At 39.6% G+C, this 13,073-nt stretch overlaps 1 protein-coding gene across 8 annotated transcripts in view; it reads left to right on the top strand.

The window, feature by feature from the left end:
- LOC139078776 (FERM domain-containing protein 3-like) overlaps positions 1 to 13,073 on the top strand; it is a 148,187-nt gene that overhangs the window by 104,657 nt on the left and 30,457 nt on the right. For all 8 annotated transcript variants that reach the window (XR_011531869.1, XR_011531870.1, XM_070590866.1 and 5 more), the window contains one exon: positions 3,039 to 3,176. Coding sequence is in view for 6 of the 8 variants with exons in the window: in XM_070590866.1 (XP_070446967.1) it covers positions 3,158 to 3,176 (19 nt within the window). In the remaining 2 variants the exon portion in view is untranslated. The remainder of the gene's footprint in view (positions 1 to 3,038; positions 3,177 to 13,073) is intronic.

Genomic DNA, 13,073 nt, shown 5'->3' on the forward strand with positions numbered 1-13,073 from the left:
GACAGAATCTCTGAATAAAATGAGATTAGAAGGAAAGTACCTCAATATAATAAAGGTCATTTATGATAAACTCACATTTAATATCATACTCAATGAAGAAAAACTGAAAGCTATCCCTCTAAGAACTAGATCCAGTCAAGGATTCCCACTTTTTCCACTCTTATTTAATGTACTATTGGAAGTTCCTAGCCAGAGCAGTCAGGCAAGAAAAAGAAATAAAAGAGATCCAAATTGGAAAGGAAGAAGTGAAACTGTCACTGTTTTCAGATGACATGATTTTATATATAGAAAACCCTAAAGACTCTACCAAAAAACTTTTAGAAATAATAAATGAATACAGTAAAGTTGCAGGATACAGAATCAACATACAAAAATCAGTTGCGTTTCTATACACTAACAATGAATTAGCAGAAAGAGAAATTAAGAATAAAATCCCATTTACAATTGAAACAAAAAGAATAAAATACCTAGGAATAAGTTTAACAAAAGAGGTGAAAGACCTGTACACTAAAAACTATAATACATCGTTAAAAGAAATCGAAGACACAAAGAAATGGAAAGCTATTCCGTGCTCTTGGATTGGAAGCATTAACATAGTTATAATGTCCACACTTCCTAAAGCAATCTACACATTCAATGCAACGTTTATCAAAGTTCCAACAATATTTTCCACAGAAATAGAACAAAAAGTCCTAAAATTTATATGGAATAACAAAAGACCCCAAATAGCCAAGGGAATCCTGAGAAAAAGGAAGAAAGCTGGAGGGATCTCACTCCCTGGTTTCAAAATACACCACAGAGCTATTGTAACCAAAACAACATGGTACTGGCACAAAAACAGACACACAGATTGGGGCTGGCCCAGTGGCACAGTGGTTAAGTTCACACGTTCCACTTCAGCAGCCTGGCGTTTACCAGTTTGGCTCCCAGGTGTGGACCTACGCACTACTTGTCAAGGCCTGCTGTGACAGGCACACCATATATGAAGTAGAGGAAGATGGCCACTGATGTTAGCTCAGGGCCAGTCTTCTTCAGCAAAAAGAGGAGGATTGGTGGCAGATGTTAGCTCAGGGCTAATCTTCCTCAAAAAAAAAATAATAAAATATTTAAAAAACAACAGACACACAGATCAATGGAACACAATCAAGAGCCCAGAAATAAACTCACCTATATATGGAAAGCTAATTTTTGACAAGGGAGCCAAGAACATACATAGGAGAAAGGAAAATCTCTTCAATAAATGATGTTGGGAAAACTGATAAGCCACATGCAAAAGAATAATAGTAGACTAATGTCTTACATGATACACAAAAATTAACTCAAAATGGGTTAAAGACTTGAATGTAAGACCTGAAACCATGAAACTTCTAGAGGAAAACATAGGCAGTATGCTCTTCAACATCAGTCTTAGCAGCATATTTTCAAATACCATGTCTGACCAGGCATGGGAAACAATGGAAAAAATAAACAAATGGGACTACATGAAACTAAAAAGCTTCTGCACAGCAAAGGAAACCATCAATAAAATGAAAAAACAACCTAGCAATTGGGAGAAGATATTTGCCAACCATACACCTAGCAATGGGTTAGTATCCAAAAGATGTAAAGAACTGAGGCGTCTCAACAACAAAAAAAACAAATAACCTAATTTAAAAATGAGTAAAAATATCTAAACTTTTTTTTTTGAGGAAGATTAGCCCTTAGCTAACATCTGCCATCAATCCTCCTCATTTTTGCTGAGGAAGATTGGCCCTGAGCTAACATCCGTGCCCATGTTCCTCTACTTTATATGTGGGATTCCTGCCACAGCATGGCTTGCCTAGTGGTGTGTAGGTCCACACCTGGGATCCAAACCAGTGAACCCCAGACAGACAAAGTAAAACATGCGAACTTGACCACTGTGCCACCAGGCAGACCCATAAAAATCTGAACATTTTTCAAACAAGATATACAAATGGCCAACAGCCACATTAAAACATGTTCAACATCACTAATTATTAGGGAAATGCAAATCAAAACTACAATGAGATATTACCTTATGCCTGTTAGAATGGCTATAATTAACATGACAAGAAATAACAAGTGTTGGAGATGATAAAGAGAAAGGGAACAGTCATACATAGCTGGTGGGAGTGCAAACCAGGACACCCACTATGGAAAACAGTATGGAGATTCCTCAAAAGATTAAAAATAGAACTACCACATGATCCAGCTATTCTACTGCTGGGGATTTCTCCAAAGAACATGAAAACACAAATGTGTAAAGATACATGAACCCCTTTGTTCACTGCAGCATTATTCACAATAGCCAAGACTTGGAAACAAACTGAATGCCCATCAGGATGGATAAAGAAGATGTGGTATATTTACACAACTGAATACTACTTAGCAACAAAAAGATGAAATCTTGTCATTTGTGACAACATTGTGGACACTGAGGATATCATGTTAAGTGACATTTCAGAGGGAGAAAGTCAAATACTGTATGATTTCACTCATAAATAGAAGCTAAAAACAACAATAACAACAACAAACACATAAATAGAGAGATTAGATTGGTGGTTACCAGAAGTGAAGTAGGGAGGCGGGGGGGTGAAAGGGGTGACTGGGACATGTGTATGGTGATGGATGGTAGTCTTCGCATGGTTAACATGATGTAGTCTACGCAGAAATCAAAATATAATTGTGTACACCCGAAATTTATATAAATTAGAAATAAAAAGAATCACCTAGGAGTCAACTGAAGCCTTCCCATTTCATTGTGTCAACCCCCCCTCATCCTTCTCTCCCAACAACTGTATGACTCAAATACTCCTCAGACAGTGTTAGTTTGCTGTAATTTACACCCTTGCCTGTGGTGTTATTATTGCCAAATTGTTCATGTTGACCTTCAGAGGGTGGAACCCTGAGGAATATCTATGGTAATCAAGGCTGTGCTTTGGAAAAAAAAAATCTTTATTAAATTCCTTTTAGTTATTAGGTATGCATTATATGGTCTAGCCATTTGACCCAGAATCTTTTCTTTTTTTTCTCCCTAGCACTGGCTTGACCCTAAGAAGTCCATCTTCAAGCAAATGAAATACAAGTGTTGATCTGCGGGTTTCCTTTTGCTACGAAATGTCCAAATATAGACACTGTTTCTTCAGTTTCCCCTGCCATGGAAGAAATGGATGGAGGTGAAGCTCTGTGGGTGGGTGAGGGTTGTCTCTCCCCTGAGAGCTGTGTAACTTCTCTCTTATTTGCTGGCCTGAGTCCTCCTTGCAGTCACTGTGCCTATAGCCTCCTGTGTCTTCCCCTCCCCATTATCTTACCCTCATATTTCAGGTTCAAAGAGCAGCATTGGAGTTAGATGGTTAAGTGTCTAGTAACATAATCACCAGGTGCCTGGTTTCTTTTGATGGTGAGGTTGTTATAGTAAATGGCTCAGGATGGGAGGTTCAGTCTTGGGGGGATGAGTGAAGCAGATAGGTTTCAAAATTGAAATCTTGCTGGTCACTTTACTGAAGATTGCATGATTCTTTTCCACCCATCAAGCTCTCTAAAATGAATATGTTTTCTGGGTATTTGTTTGCAAGCTCTGGTGTTCTGAACTGTTTTATTTATTTTTTCTTTTTTCCTGATGAGCTCTTGGAGAAGTCAGTCTGGGAAACATCTCCCTAAAATATCTGGTCATCCCCTTGGGGCATTGGGAGGAGGGTGTTGACTGGTGGTCCTGGGTGGCATGATGTTTTGTCACTGTACCAGGCTGTTGTCAGCTTGCTTTTATATCTGTTTGGAGGCGAGCTCCTGAAATGCACCTCAGAAATTCATGGCCTACCCTGAAATCCATCTATCCTTCATGCCAGCTTTCCCAGGGCTCTGAAATGTAGGTGACAAATGAATTTCTCATCAGAGATCAGATTAGCACTTATTAGGTCACTTGCCTTCGTTCAAGGGAGCTTTTCTTTTCCAAATATGAGAAAATTATTTCCAGGCAGAGTTTTTAAGTGGGAGAGGGAAGAGACTGAACATGTATGGCAAACTAGCGACCAACATGTCTATCCTTTAACTATCTTCTTTTCCCTTCTTCCCTCCATTCTCCTCTTTCCCTCCTCCCTCCTCCTCTGTCCTCCCTATTCCTCCCCCTTCCCTCACCCACCCCTCAAGAGCAGACTCTGTCTGGCCAGTGCAGTAAACCCAGCGGCTTATTCTCGGGTAGTGTACCCATGGCTGCTGTGGGCGATGGGTGCTGCAGGGAGAGGTCAGGAAAGATGTGAGAGTGAAAACAGGGGCAGCATTGCGTGTGGGAGGTCCAGCAAAGTCGGGCTGTTGGGGAGAGACTGGAATAGAGTTGGGACAAGCATCCGAGAAGAAGTAACAGGACAGAGGTATCAGGAGGCTCTGTGTACAACGATGTGCAGGATAATGAGAACGAACGCACATGCCTGAGAAAAAAACTGTGCCCCGCTTTTACCCCTTAACTCCCAACGTTTGATATTTGTGTTTATATATTTTAAATATTTGGACAATTTTCTGGTAAACTTATTTATAATAAGTGGTTCTTTGCCTTTGGTTCTTAAATATCATGAACTATTTTTTTTAGGCCACACATATTTTTGAAATATAGATTTATCTCTAAAGTAAGATGTATTTCAACAATTAATAGATGAAAAAATTTTAAATTTGTGAAGAATTTGTTGCTTAAGAGCTTTGCCGCTACAATTAGTAAATCTGAAGAACCAACACAAAACTTACAATGTTTTGTAAAAGTGGTTTAAAGATTGACATATGACTCCAGGCCAATTTCAACCTAATGAGAAATGGAATCTAAATTGGGAAAAGAGAATCAATCTCTAAACCAGACACGGTGACTCACCAATTGTGTGAACTGGCAAGGCTCTTACCCGTCACCTAGACCCCTGTTGCTAAGGACATGAACATCCATGAACAAAAATTATGTAATTTTCTTAAGATCACAGACCTAGTTTCATTGTTCTTGGTGATGATGTCTTTTAGTATCAAGACTCTCTGTGCTCTTGTATGCATGTCCTGGAAATGTTAACTTTAACGTAAATGACAAAAAATTTTAAACTAGGGCTTATATATAGTTAACACAGAGAAACTCGATCCAGTTCCTGGGACTCATCCGTGAATTTACAGAAAGGATCTGCTTGCAGAACCCAGACAGCTTCCTCCTTGGTACGGGGATGGCTTGTAAACTCTGACTGCCTTTGAGTAGGCAGGGAGGTGTCATCCTTTGGAGGAACATTTTCTTGTATTCACATCTCACTCACTGGTGAGGACCAACTTTCAGGTACTTTGCCCTGAGTTTATTAAGATCTCTCTGATTATGGGTGTTCCAGGAATGGTGTTTCCCAGGGTTGGCTGAAGGTTAGCTGTCCTGATTAACAAACTCTATACAAAGGCACTATTATGTCTTACTAGTATTTTTTAAATAGTTTTTTAGTACAGTCATGTGCCACATAACAATGTTTCGGTAAACGATGGACCGCATATAAAACGGTGGTCCCATGAGATTAGTACCATATAGCCTAGCTGTGTGGTAGGCTATACCATCTGGGTTTGTGTAAGTACACTCTATAATGTTCGCACAAGGACGAAATCACCTAACGACACATTTCTCAGAATGTGTCCCCGTCATTTGCCAGAGTCCAGCTCCAGCAGAGTCCAGGCTCCTGAGGGAGAGACGGAGTCGGTGCAGTGAAGGAGGGGGCGCTATGTACAAGAAGGAGACGTGAGACTTGAGTCAGTGCAATCAAGTCTGTCTTTACTCTGCACAAATGTCGCTTTTATATTTTTCAGGATTAGTACAGAAATAGCTCTACAAATATTCTCAGAGAGAAAAGGAAGTACAAAGCAAGTCTGTCTTTACCGGTTTACACAGTGTTTTTATATCTTTTTTAGCAGGGGATAAATATAGCAGTACAGATGTTCTTGCAGAGTAAACCACAAAGTATTCATTGATTAAGTATATACTTACAGGGAACAGAGTTAACTTTTAGGGAGGCAGAGGTTAACTATCTTTTCCTGCACAAAAGCGACTTCAGCAATTAAGAAAAGACTTCTATAATATTTTGCCAAGCACATGCAGGGGAATAATATATTTTTCAATAACTAACACATGGAGGAAAATTCTACTTAGCTAGAGAGGAAGAAGTATATCTATGCTTATCAGGAAAACTGGAGGAAGAGCAGAACATCAACCAGAAGGAGGCAGCTGCTTTGATCCAAATACTCTCTTCAGTACGAACCCCTCATTAGGGAGAAAAGTTCTCCCACTATCTGTGTGCATCAGGGGGAGCTTGCCCCTTGCGATATTCTGAAGGCTTATGCAGGTGGTCACAGTCTCTTACTATATTTATTTCTCCCGGGAGGTAGTGCCTCCCAAGCAGCCACCCAAAGGAGTGAAAACTGGAGGTTAAGAAAGGAAAAGGAATGAAGGGCAATTAGAAGCAGCACAGGTTTCAGAACTATGTGAGGGGCCAGCCGGTTATTCTTCACCAAGGGGCGACCCTGCACCCCTCAGCGTTAATCGGCTGGACCCTGTCAAGCAGCCAATCAAATGATGTAGCCACGGCTCCAAATGATGTAGCCACGGCTCCCGGCAGTCATTAAGCAATGCATAAGTGTAATATCATGTTTGCAGAGTTCCCGGAAGTTTAGAAAAGTTATGAATGAAAACTAAAACTATTTGCTTTCTCCTCTATCTTGTATCTCCAAGCCCACGTGAAAAAAATAACTATTGTCAGCAATATTTTATATATACTTCTGGGAATTTTTATGTATATCCAAGCTGCCTCACCATAAATAAGCCCTTTTATAAAAAACATGAGATCAATCTCTATATATTATTCTTCACCTGGTTATTTTTTCTTAACAATTTTAGAGATTTTTCAATATCAATGATTGATGATCGGTCTCATTTTTAAAATGATTTCCTGATAGTTAATTGTATGCATGTATATAATTTACTTATTAATGGACATCGATTTTGTTTCTAGTGTTTTGCTATTATAAATTATGCTGCATTAAGCATGCTTATATGTACATTATTGCATGTTGTGCAAGTACATCTGTACTAGAAATTCCTAGGTGTGGAATTGTTGGATCAAAAGGTATACACGTTACATTTCCTTAGTGATAAATATCCATCCAAAGAGCTTATAGTAATTTACCCCACTAATGTTACATGAGAGTGCTTGTTTCCCCAAAACCTTGTTGAAAAGAAGTATAATCAAACATATTTTATGTTGATCTAAAATTTATAAAAGAAGAGAAATATTTCATTGAGAAACTAATTAACAGGACAGTTATGTAATTGGATATACATTTTCAAGTTAGGAAACTTCTTAAATCAAAGTTTTATTGCTTCTCTAAACTTACGAGTCACTTTAAATTTAATTTTTTCATGGACATATGGTAAAATTGACTTTATTTTGGTGTATAGTTCTATGAATTTTAACACATAGACAGATTTGTATAACTACCACCACAGTCAGTATACAGACCAGATCCATCACCCCAAAAATCTCCCTCATGCTGCCCTTTTGTAGTCACAGCTTCTTCCCCTAACCAGTAGTGACCACTGATCTGTTTCCATAAACAATATAGTTTTGTGTTTTTAGAATGTCATATAAATGGAATCAAATAGCATGTCATCTTTTGAGACTGGCTTCTGGAACTCAGCATTGATAGCTCTGAGATTCATCAAAGTTGCTACTTTTATCAATAAATGATACAGAAACTCATGAAAATAAAAGTAGATCTTTGAAAAGATTAAAAAAAAAATTGATGAACCTCTAGCAAGACTGATGAAAAAAAACAATAGAAGACACAGATTACCAATATGAGGAACAGAAGAGGGGGATATCACTACAGACCCCACAGAACAACTCTAGGTACATCAGTTTGCCAGCTTAGATGAAATGGACCAATTCCTCAAAAACCACGAGTTACCAAAACTCACCCAATATGATGTACATAATGAGCAGTTTTTACCTATTAAAGAAATTAGGTTACAAACCTTCCAGAAAAGAAATCTCTGGCCCCCTGGATGTTGCTGATGTTACTGCCAGAACTCCCTTTTCTGCTCCTCAAGCCTTAACTAGGAGAGTCTCCAGGAGTTTTTGCTGTCCAGATTGATGCCCTTTCAGGTGGCTCCAAGTTTTGTCCAGAGATACCAGAGGGAAAAGCATGATGAACTCAACACTGGTTCAGTGGTCCTCTGAATTCTTGTCTTCTTTTTCAATCTGCCTGCTACTGTTTACTTTCCAGAGTTCTAAATAGCTGCCACACATATTCTGTCCAGATTTGGTACCTGCATTCAGTGAGAGAGACAGGATGGGGTACAATGAGTCCATCCTACCTGGAACTGGAACCTTAAAATCAAACTTTTAATCATTTGTTGTCTACTAGGTAAAAATGCAGATATGTAGCATAATTTGCCTGGGCAGCTTTGAGGGAATGTCTTTCACATTTCCCTATTCCATCATTGCATGTCCATAGGTACAAAAGTGGACTGAGCTGTTGATCTTTGCTTTTTTCTTTTTCTTTCAAGAATACTCAGATAATAGGTTGCATGCAAACAGCATTAAATTAAGTGGCATATTTGGAAGTTTAGTTTTCAGAGTTCTTGCTTTCTGTGTAGGAATGTTACTCTGTAAGATACAGTGATTCTTCTCACTTAAAATCTATAGCTTTTAGCCTTGTTCCCAAAACTGTGCAAGATAGCCCAGTGTGTGTACATGTGGTGGCACACATCAAGAGGACAAAGATTACATGTCTGACAGGATCCACATAACCACACAAATCATATTCGCATGAAAATTTTTAAAACTTACACACTGTGACTCAGACGTGCAGGAATGTGATATTGTTTCCCCATGACTGAATTGAACTTGCTATGAGCTTCTATTTCCTCTGAGGGCAAAAAGTTGAGTCTTGCCACTTCAGGGTAACTCAGGATCTGCCAGTTTAGAATTTGATCCCTTTCAGCAAAATCATAATTTAAACATAGTCACTTCAAAGTGCATAACCTGTATTGGAGTATTTTTCCCACATTAAGAGCTTCTGCATCCCCAGAATGGCATCCTAAGGCAGGGGAAGCTTACATACCATTGTAGCAGTGAGCGGGGCATCTCTCTTGTGCACAGTCTTGCCCTGGCATGTCTTATGTGGTTTGGCCATTGGTTGCTGGCCTCTTTCTCCACCGCACCCTGACTGGGTGTAACTGGTCTCACCTGGACATTGAGTGTGCACTGGCACATACTGTCACAACCTGTGGTTCCCACCATGGTCTGTCCTGCATGTCTGTAGACTCTGCCCTCTGTGGTCCCCACTCCAGGTCTCTTTCACTCATGGGCTCTCAGCACTTCTGTATTTACCACTGAGACAGACAGAAACTGCTCAGCCTCTTCCATGCCACGCTTCAGCCTCAGGGAAACTTGCGTGTACTCTCTAAGGCTTCATCTCTGCTTAAACGCATTGTGCCGCCATTTCTTCAGTGTTCTCAGTTCCAGAAAGAACACTTCTTCTAAACTGCTCTGGAATTTCCTTGTCTTGCCCTTACACCTCACTCCATTCAGCCAAGCCCAGGGTGCTGAGGGGTGCGGGATTCCTTCTCAGAGCTCCACATCCTGTCTTAAACCTGGTGTTGTCCTGTCTGGATCTCTCCAAGCTCTCCACCTACCCCACTCCCCACCCCTCCCCACAACTAATAATAGCTTTTGTCCTTGGATACAAGATTAATATCCTAAAACAATAGTTTTTTATACATAAGCAGTAGCTATTTCTCAAATTTAATGGAGAAAAGTGCTATCATTTACAATATCAATAACATAAATTTATTATAAATAAACATACATGAAATGTGTAAGATCTATATAAATAAAACTATGAAATTGTACCATGGAGGTACTGTACAGTAGATAAAAAAGAGCTCAATAAAGGGAGACTTCTCATGTTCCTGGTTAACATTGTTAATAAAGTCAATTTTTCACAAATTAATACATACATTCAAATCAAAATTTCAATGAGGCTCTTTATGGCATTTAATAAACTGATTCTAAGGCTCATCTGCAGAAGAAAGTCCACAAGACTAGTCAGTAAATATGTAAAAAGCAACAACAGGTCCTTGTTCTATTAGATAGCAAATCAAGGCCTCGTGATGGACACACTTGGTGATTAATATGGACCCAGGAAGAGAAGAAAAATCAATGGAACAGGAAAGCCAATGCTGAAGGTGACCCATTATGTATGGGAATATGGGTTATGATGAAGATGGTATATCAGAGATGGAAAGATAGATGATTCAGGGGATAAATTTTGGATCACTTTTCCACTTGGAAAAAAAAGCTAAAGACATATTTCTTGTATGGCAGTACTTCTAAATTCCAGATAAATTCAAAAGCCCAATATATTTAACAATCTATAGAAATTTTAGGTAAAAATTTAAGAGTATGTTTTACCAGAATATTCGGTTTGTTCACTGCACGGAGTAGATTCTCAGTAAATATTGGTTGAATGAATGACTACAACGTGAATTATAAACAAATTAAAATACATGCAAAATAGTGGGAAGAACATACGCCAAAAGATAACAAGTAGTAAGATGCAGAGTATGGAAAGTGGATGCTGCAAACCCAAAGATCAACAACTCAATGAAAAGACAAGTTGAAGGAATAAAAATAAGTGGTTGATAAACTTATAAACAGATGCTCAAAATCATCAGTAACAAAGAAAATGCAAATTAAAACAGATATTTTTGTTTATTATACTAAGAAAATTGTAAGTGTTGATAATGTCCAGTTGATGAGGATGAGGGTGACACTTCTGGGGGGAGTGTATAAACTGGCACAGCCATTTGAGAGGGTAGTTTGGCTTTATCTTTCGAGATGAAAATGGCCATGTCTCTTGATCCAGCAAGATCATTTCTGTGAATCTGTCTAAAGTAAATTTATTCCAGCATAGGTGCGTGTTATGCAAGAATGTCCATTGCAGCGTTACTTATAACATTGAGAACTGGAAGCAACAAAAAGCCCAGCAATTTTGGTAAGGATAAATAAATTATGTGGAATACATGCAGTCGTTAAAAGGAATGAGGCAGGCATATTATTGACACTGAAAGATTTATTGGATGTATTGTAGAGTTAAAAAAGCAAGTAGAAATATCACGTATAGAAGGATCCATTTATATGAAAATAAACAGATTATTTAATATGACTATCTAAGTGCACCGAAGAAGGACTGCAAAGATGTGTACTAATGTGGTTACCTCTGTGGAAGAGAGTGGGGTGGAAGGAGGTGAAGATATCCCATTTAACTATATCTACTTATATTTTACTCAGATCTTTTACAATGAGACTATTTTTTATATCACTTGGTAATAAAAAAGAGTAAATAAAAGGAGAGAAAGCTTTAAGCAAGAAGGAAGGAAGGAATCAAAGTGCATTATGCATTGAGCATGTACTGTAGAGACAGAGCCCTGGATGAAAGGAAGCCCGCTTACAAGTCTTCCACAGAGGCTCTCTGCTTCATCCTGGCTGCTGCCTGATTAGCCCAGCAGGGTAGTTAAGATCTTCTTCCTACTCTCTTTACCAGCCACTGTACTCGTCAAGCACCCTGAAGGGACAGGGGTGCTTGTATGTGGCTTCTGCATGCAAATCAGGATGGGAGAAAACCCAGCCTCTGCATAATACCTGGCTGACTCAGCGATAAGAGCAACGTTGAGTCAAGTTGCTGGATGATGTCTGTAGTGCTCCCTCCCTGAGGTTATGATGGCTCTTCCTGGAATCCTAAGATGGCACGTAATTTCTGTCTCCGATGGTGATATTTGTGAAACTCCATGTTTATGTGTCATTCCGTAGCTTTCTGGCACCCCTTGGGGCTAATCTAATGAACAGTCCCCTTGCTGCCGAATGAGTTTGTCAGTGGGGAACATATCTTCTTCTGTAGCACAAAGAAAGTACTAGGAGTGTAGATTTTGCTCTGGTGTAAGGAACAGAAGGAGAGAAGCCACAGGTCCCATTCATCAGGCCAGTTTAGTGCCTGCCTCCCAGCTCTGTTCTTCCAATTACTCCCCTTGCTGAGTATATTAGTTTCCTGAGGCTGCCATAACCAACTACCCACACTGGGTGGCTTAAAACAATGGAAATTTATTTTCTCACAGTTCTGGAGGCTAGAAGCCTGAGGTCAAGGTGTCAGCAGGGCCTTGCTCCCTCTGAAGGCTCTAGGGAAGACTCCTTCCTCGCCTCTGCTAGCCCTTGGTGGTGTCCGGCCACCCTCGGCATTCCTTCCTTGGCTTGTCTTTGCGTCACTCCAGTGTCTGCCTCCATCTTCACATCGCCTTCTCCCTGTGTGTCTCTGTATCCAAATCTCCCTCTCCTTTCTCTTATAAAGACATCAGTCACTGGATTCAGCGACCACCCTAACCCAGTACGACCACATCCCAACTTAATTAGTTACATCTACAAAGATCCTATTTCTACATAGGGTCACAATCTGATGTTCCGGGCGGGCAGGAATTTCTGGGGAACACCACCCTGCCCACTGCATGAGTGGCCCCCACTTAGATTGCCCACTCTTTAGTATTTATGTTTGCTCCTCTGTGACCTTCATGCTTTTGCTTCATGGCTCGTTTTCCCTCCTTTGTGTGTGTGTTCTTTTTGCCGAATTTGAGCACCTGCTTCCGACAGCAGAGCTTCACACTTTTTACTTCTCCACACACCCATGGTGGCAGTAATCCCATCTCTGACCTATTGGGGCTGCCTACCCCATTGTCCTCATTCATATACTTGTCTAAGCACATCCCCAGTATTTAATTTGGAAGATTTCTTCACCTGGTCCATGGCTTAAGACTAGGCTATGTGTGTAATCAGTTCATAATAAATGCTTGTTGACTAGGATTGAAACACTCCTTTTAGGGAGAAACTGCCATGTTCTTGAAAAACAAATCAAGACACATAACTGAACAAAACCCATTTCATAAATCAAATAACTCTAAGTCCCCACCTGCTGTGGTTTAGTTTGGCTGTGGAAAGAAATAATGGTAAGAAAAAACCTTTAATTTTATAGTA

This window comes from Equus przewalskii, chromosome 22 (assembly GCF_037783145.1).
Source record: "Equus przewalskii isolate Varuska chromosome 22, EquPr2, whole genome shotgun sequence".
NCBI lineage: Eukaryota > Metazoa > Chordata > Mammalia > Perissodactyla > Equidae > Equus > Equus przewalskii.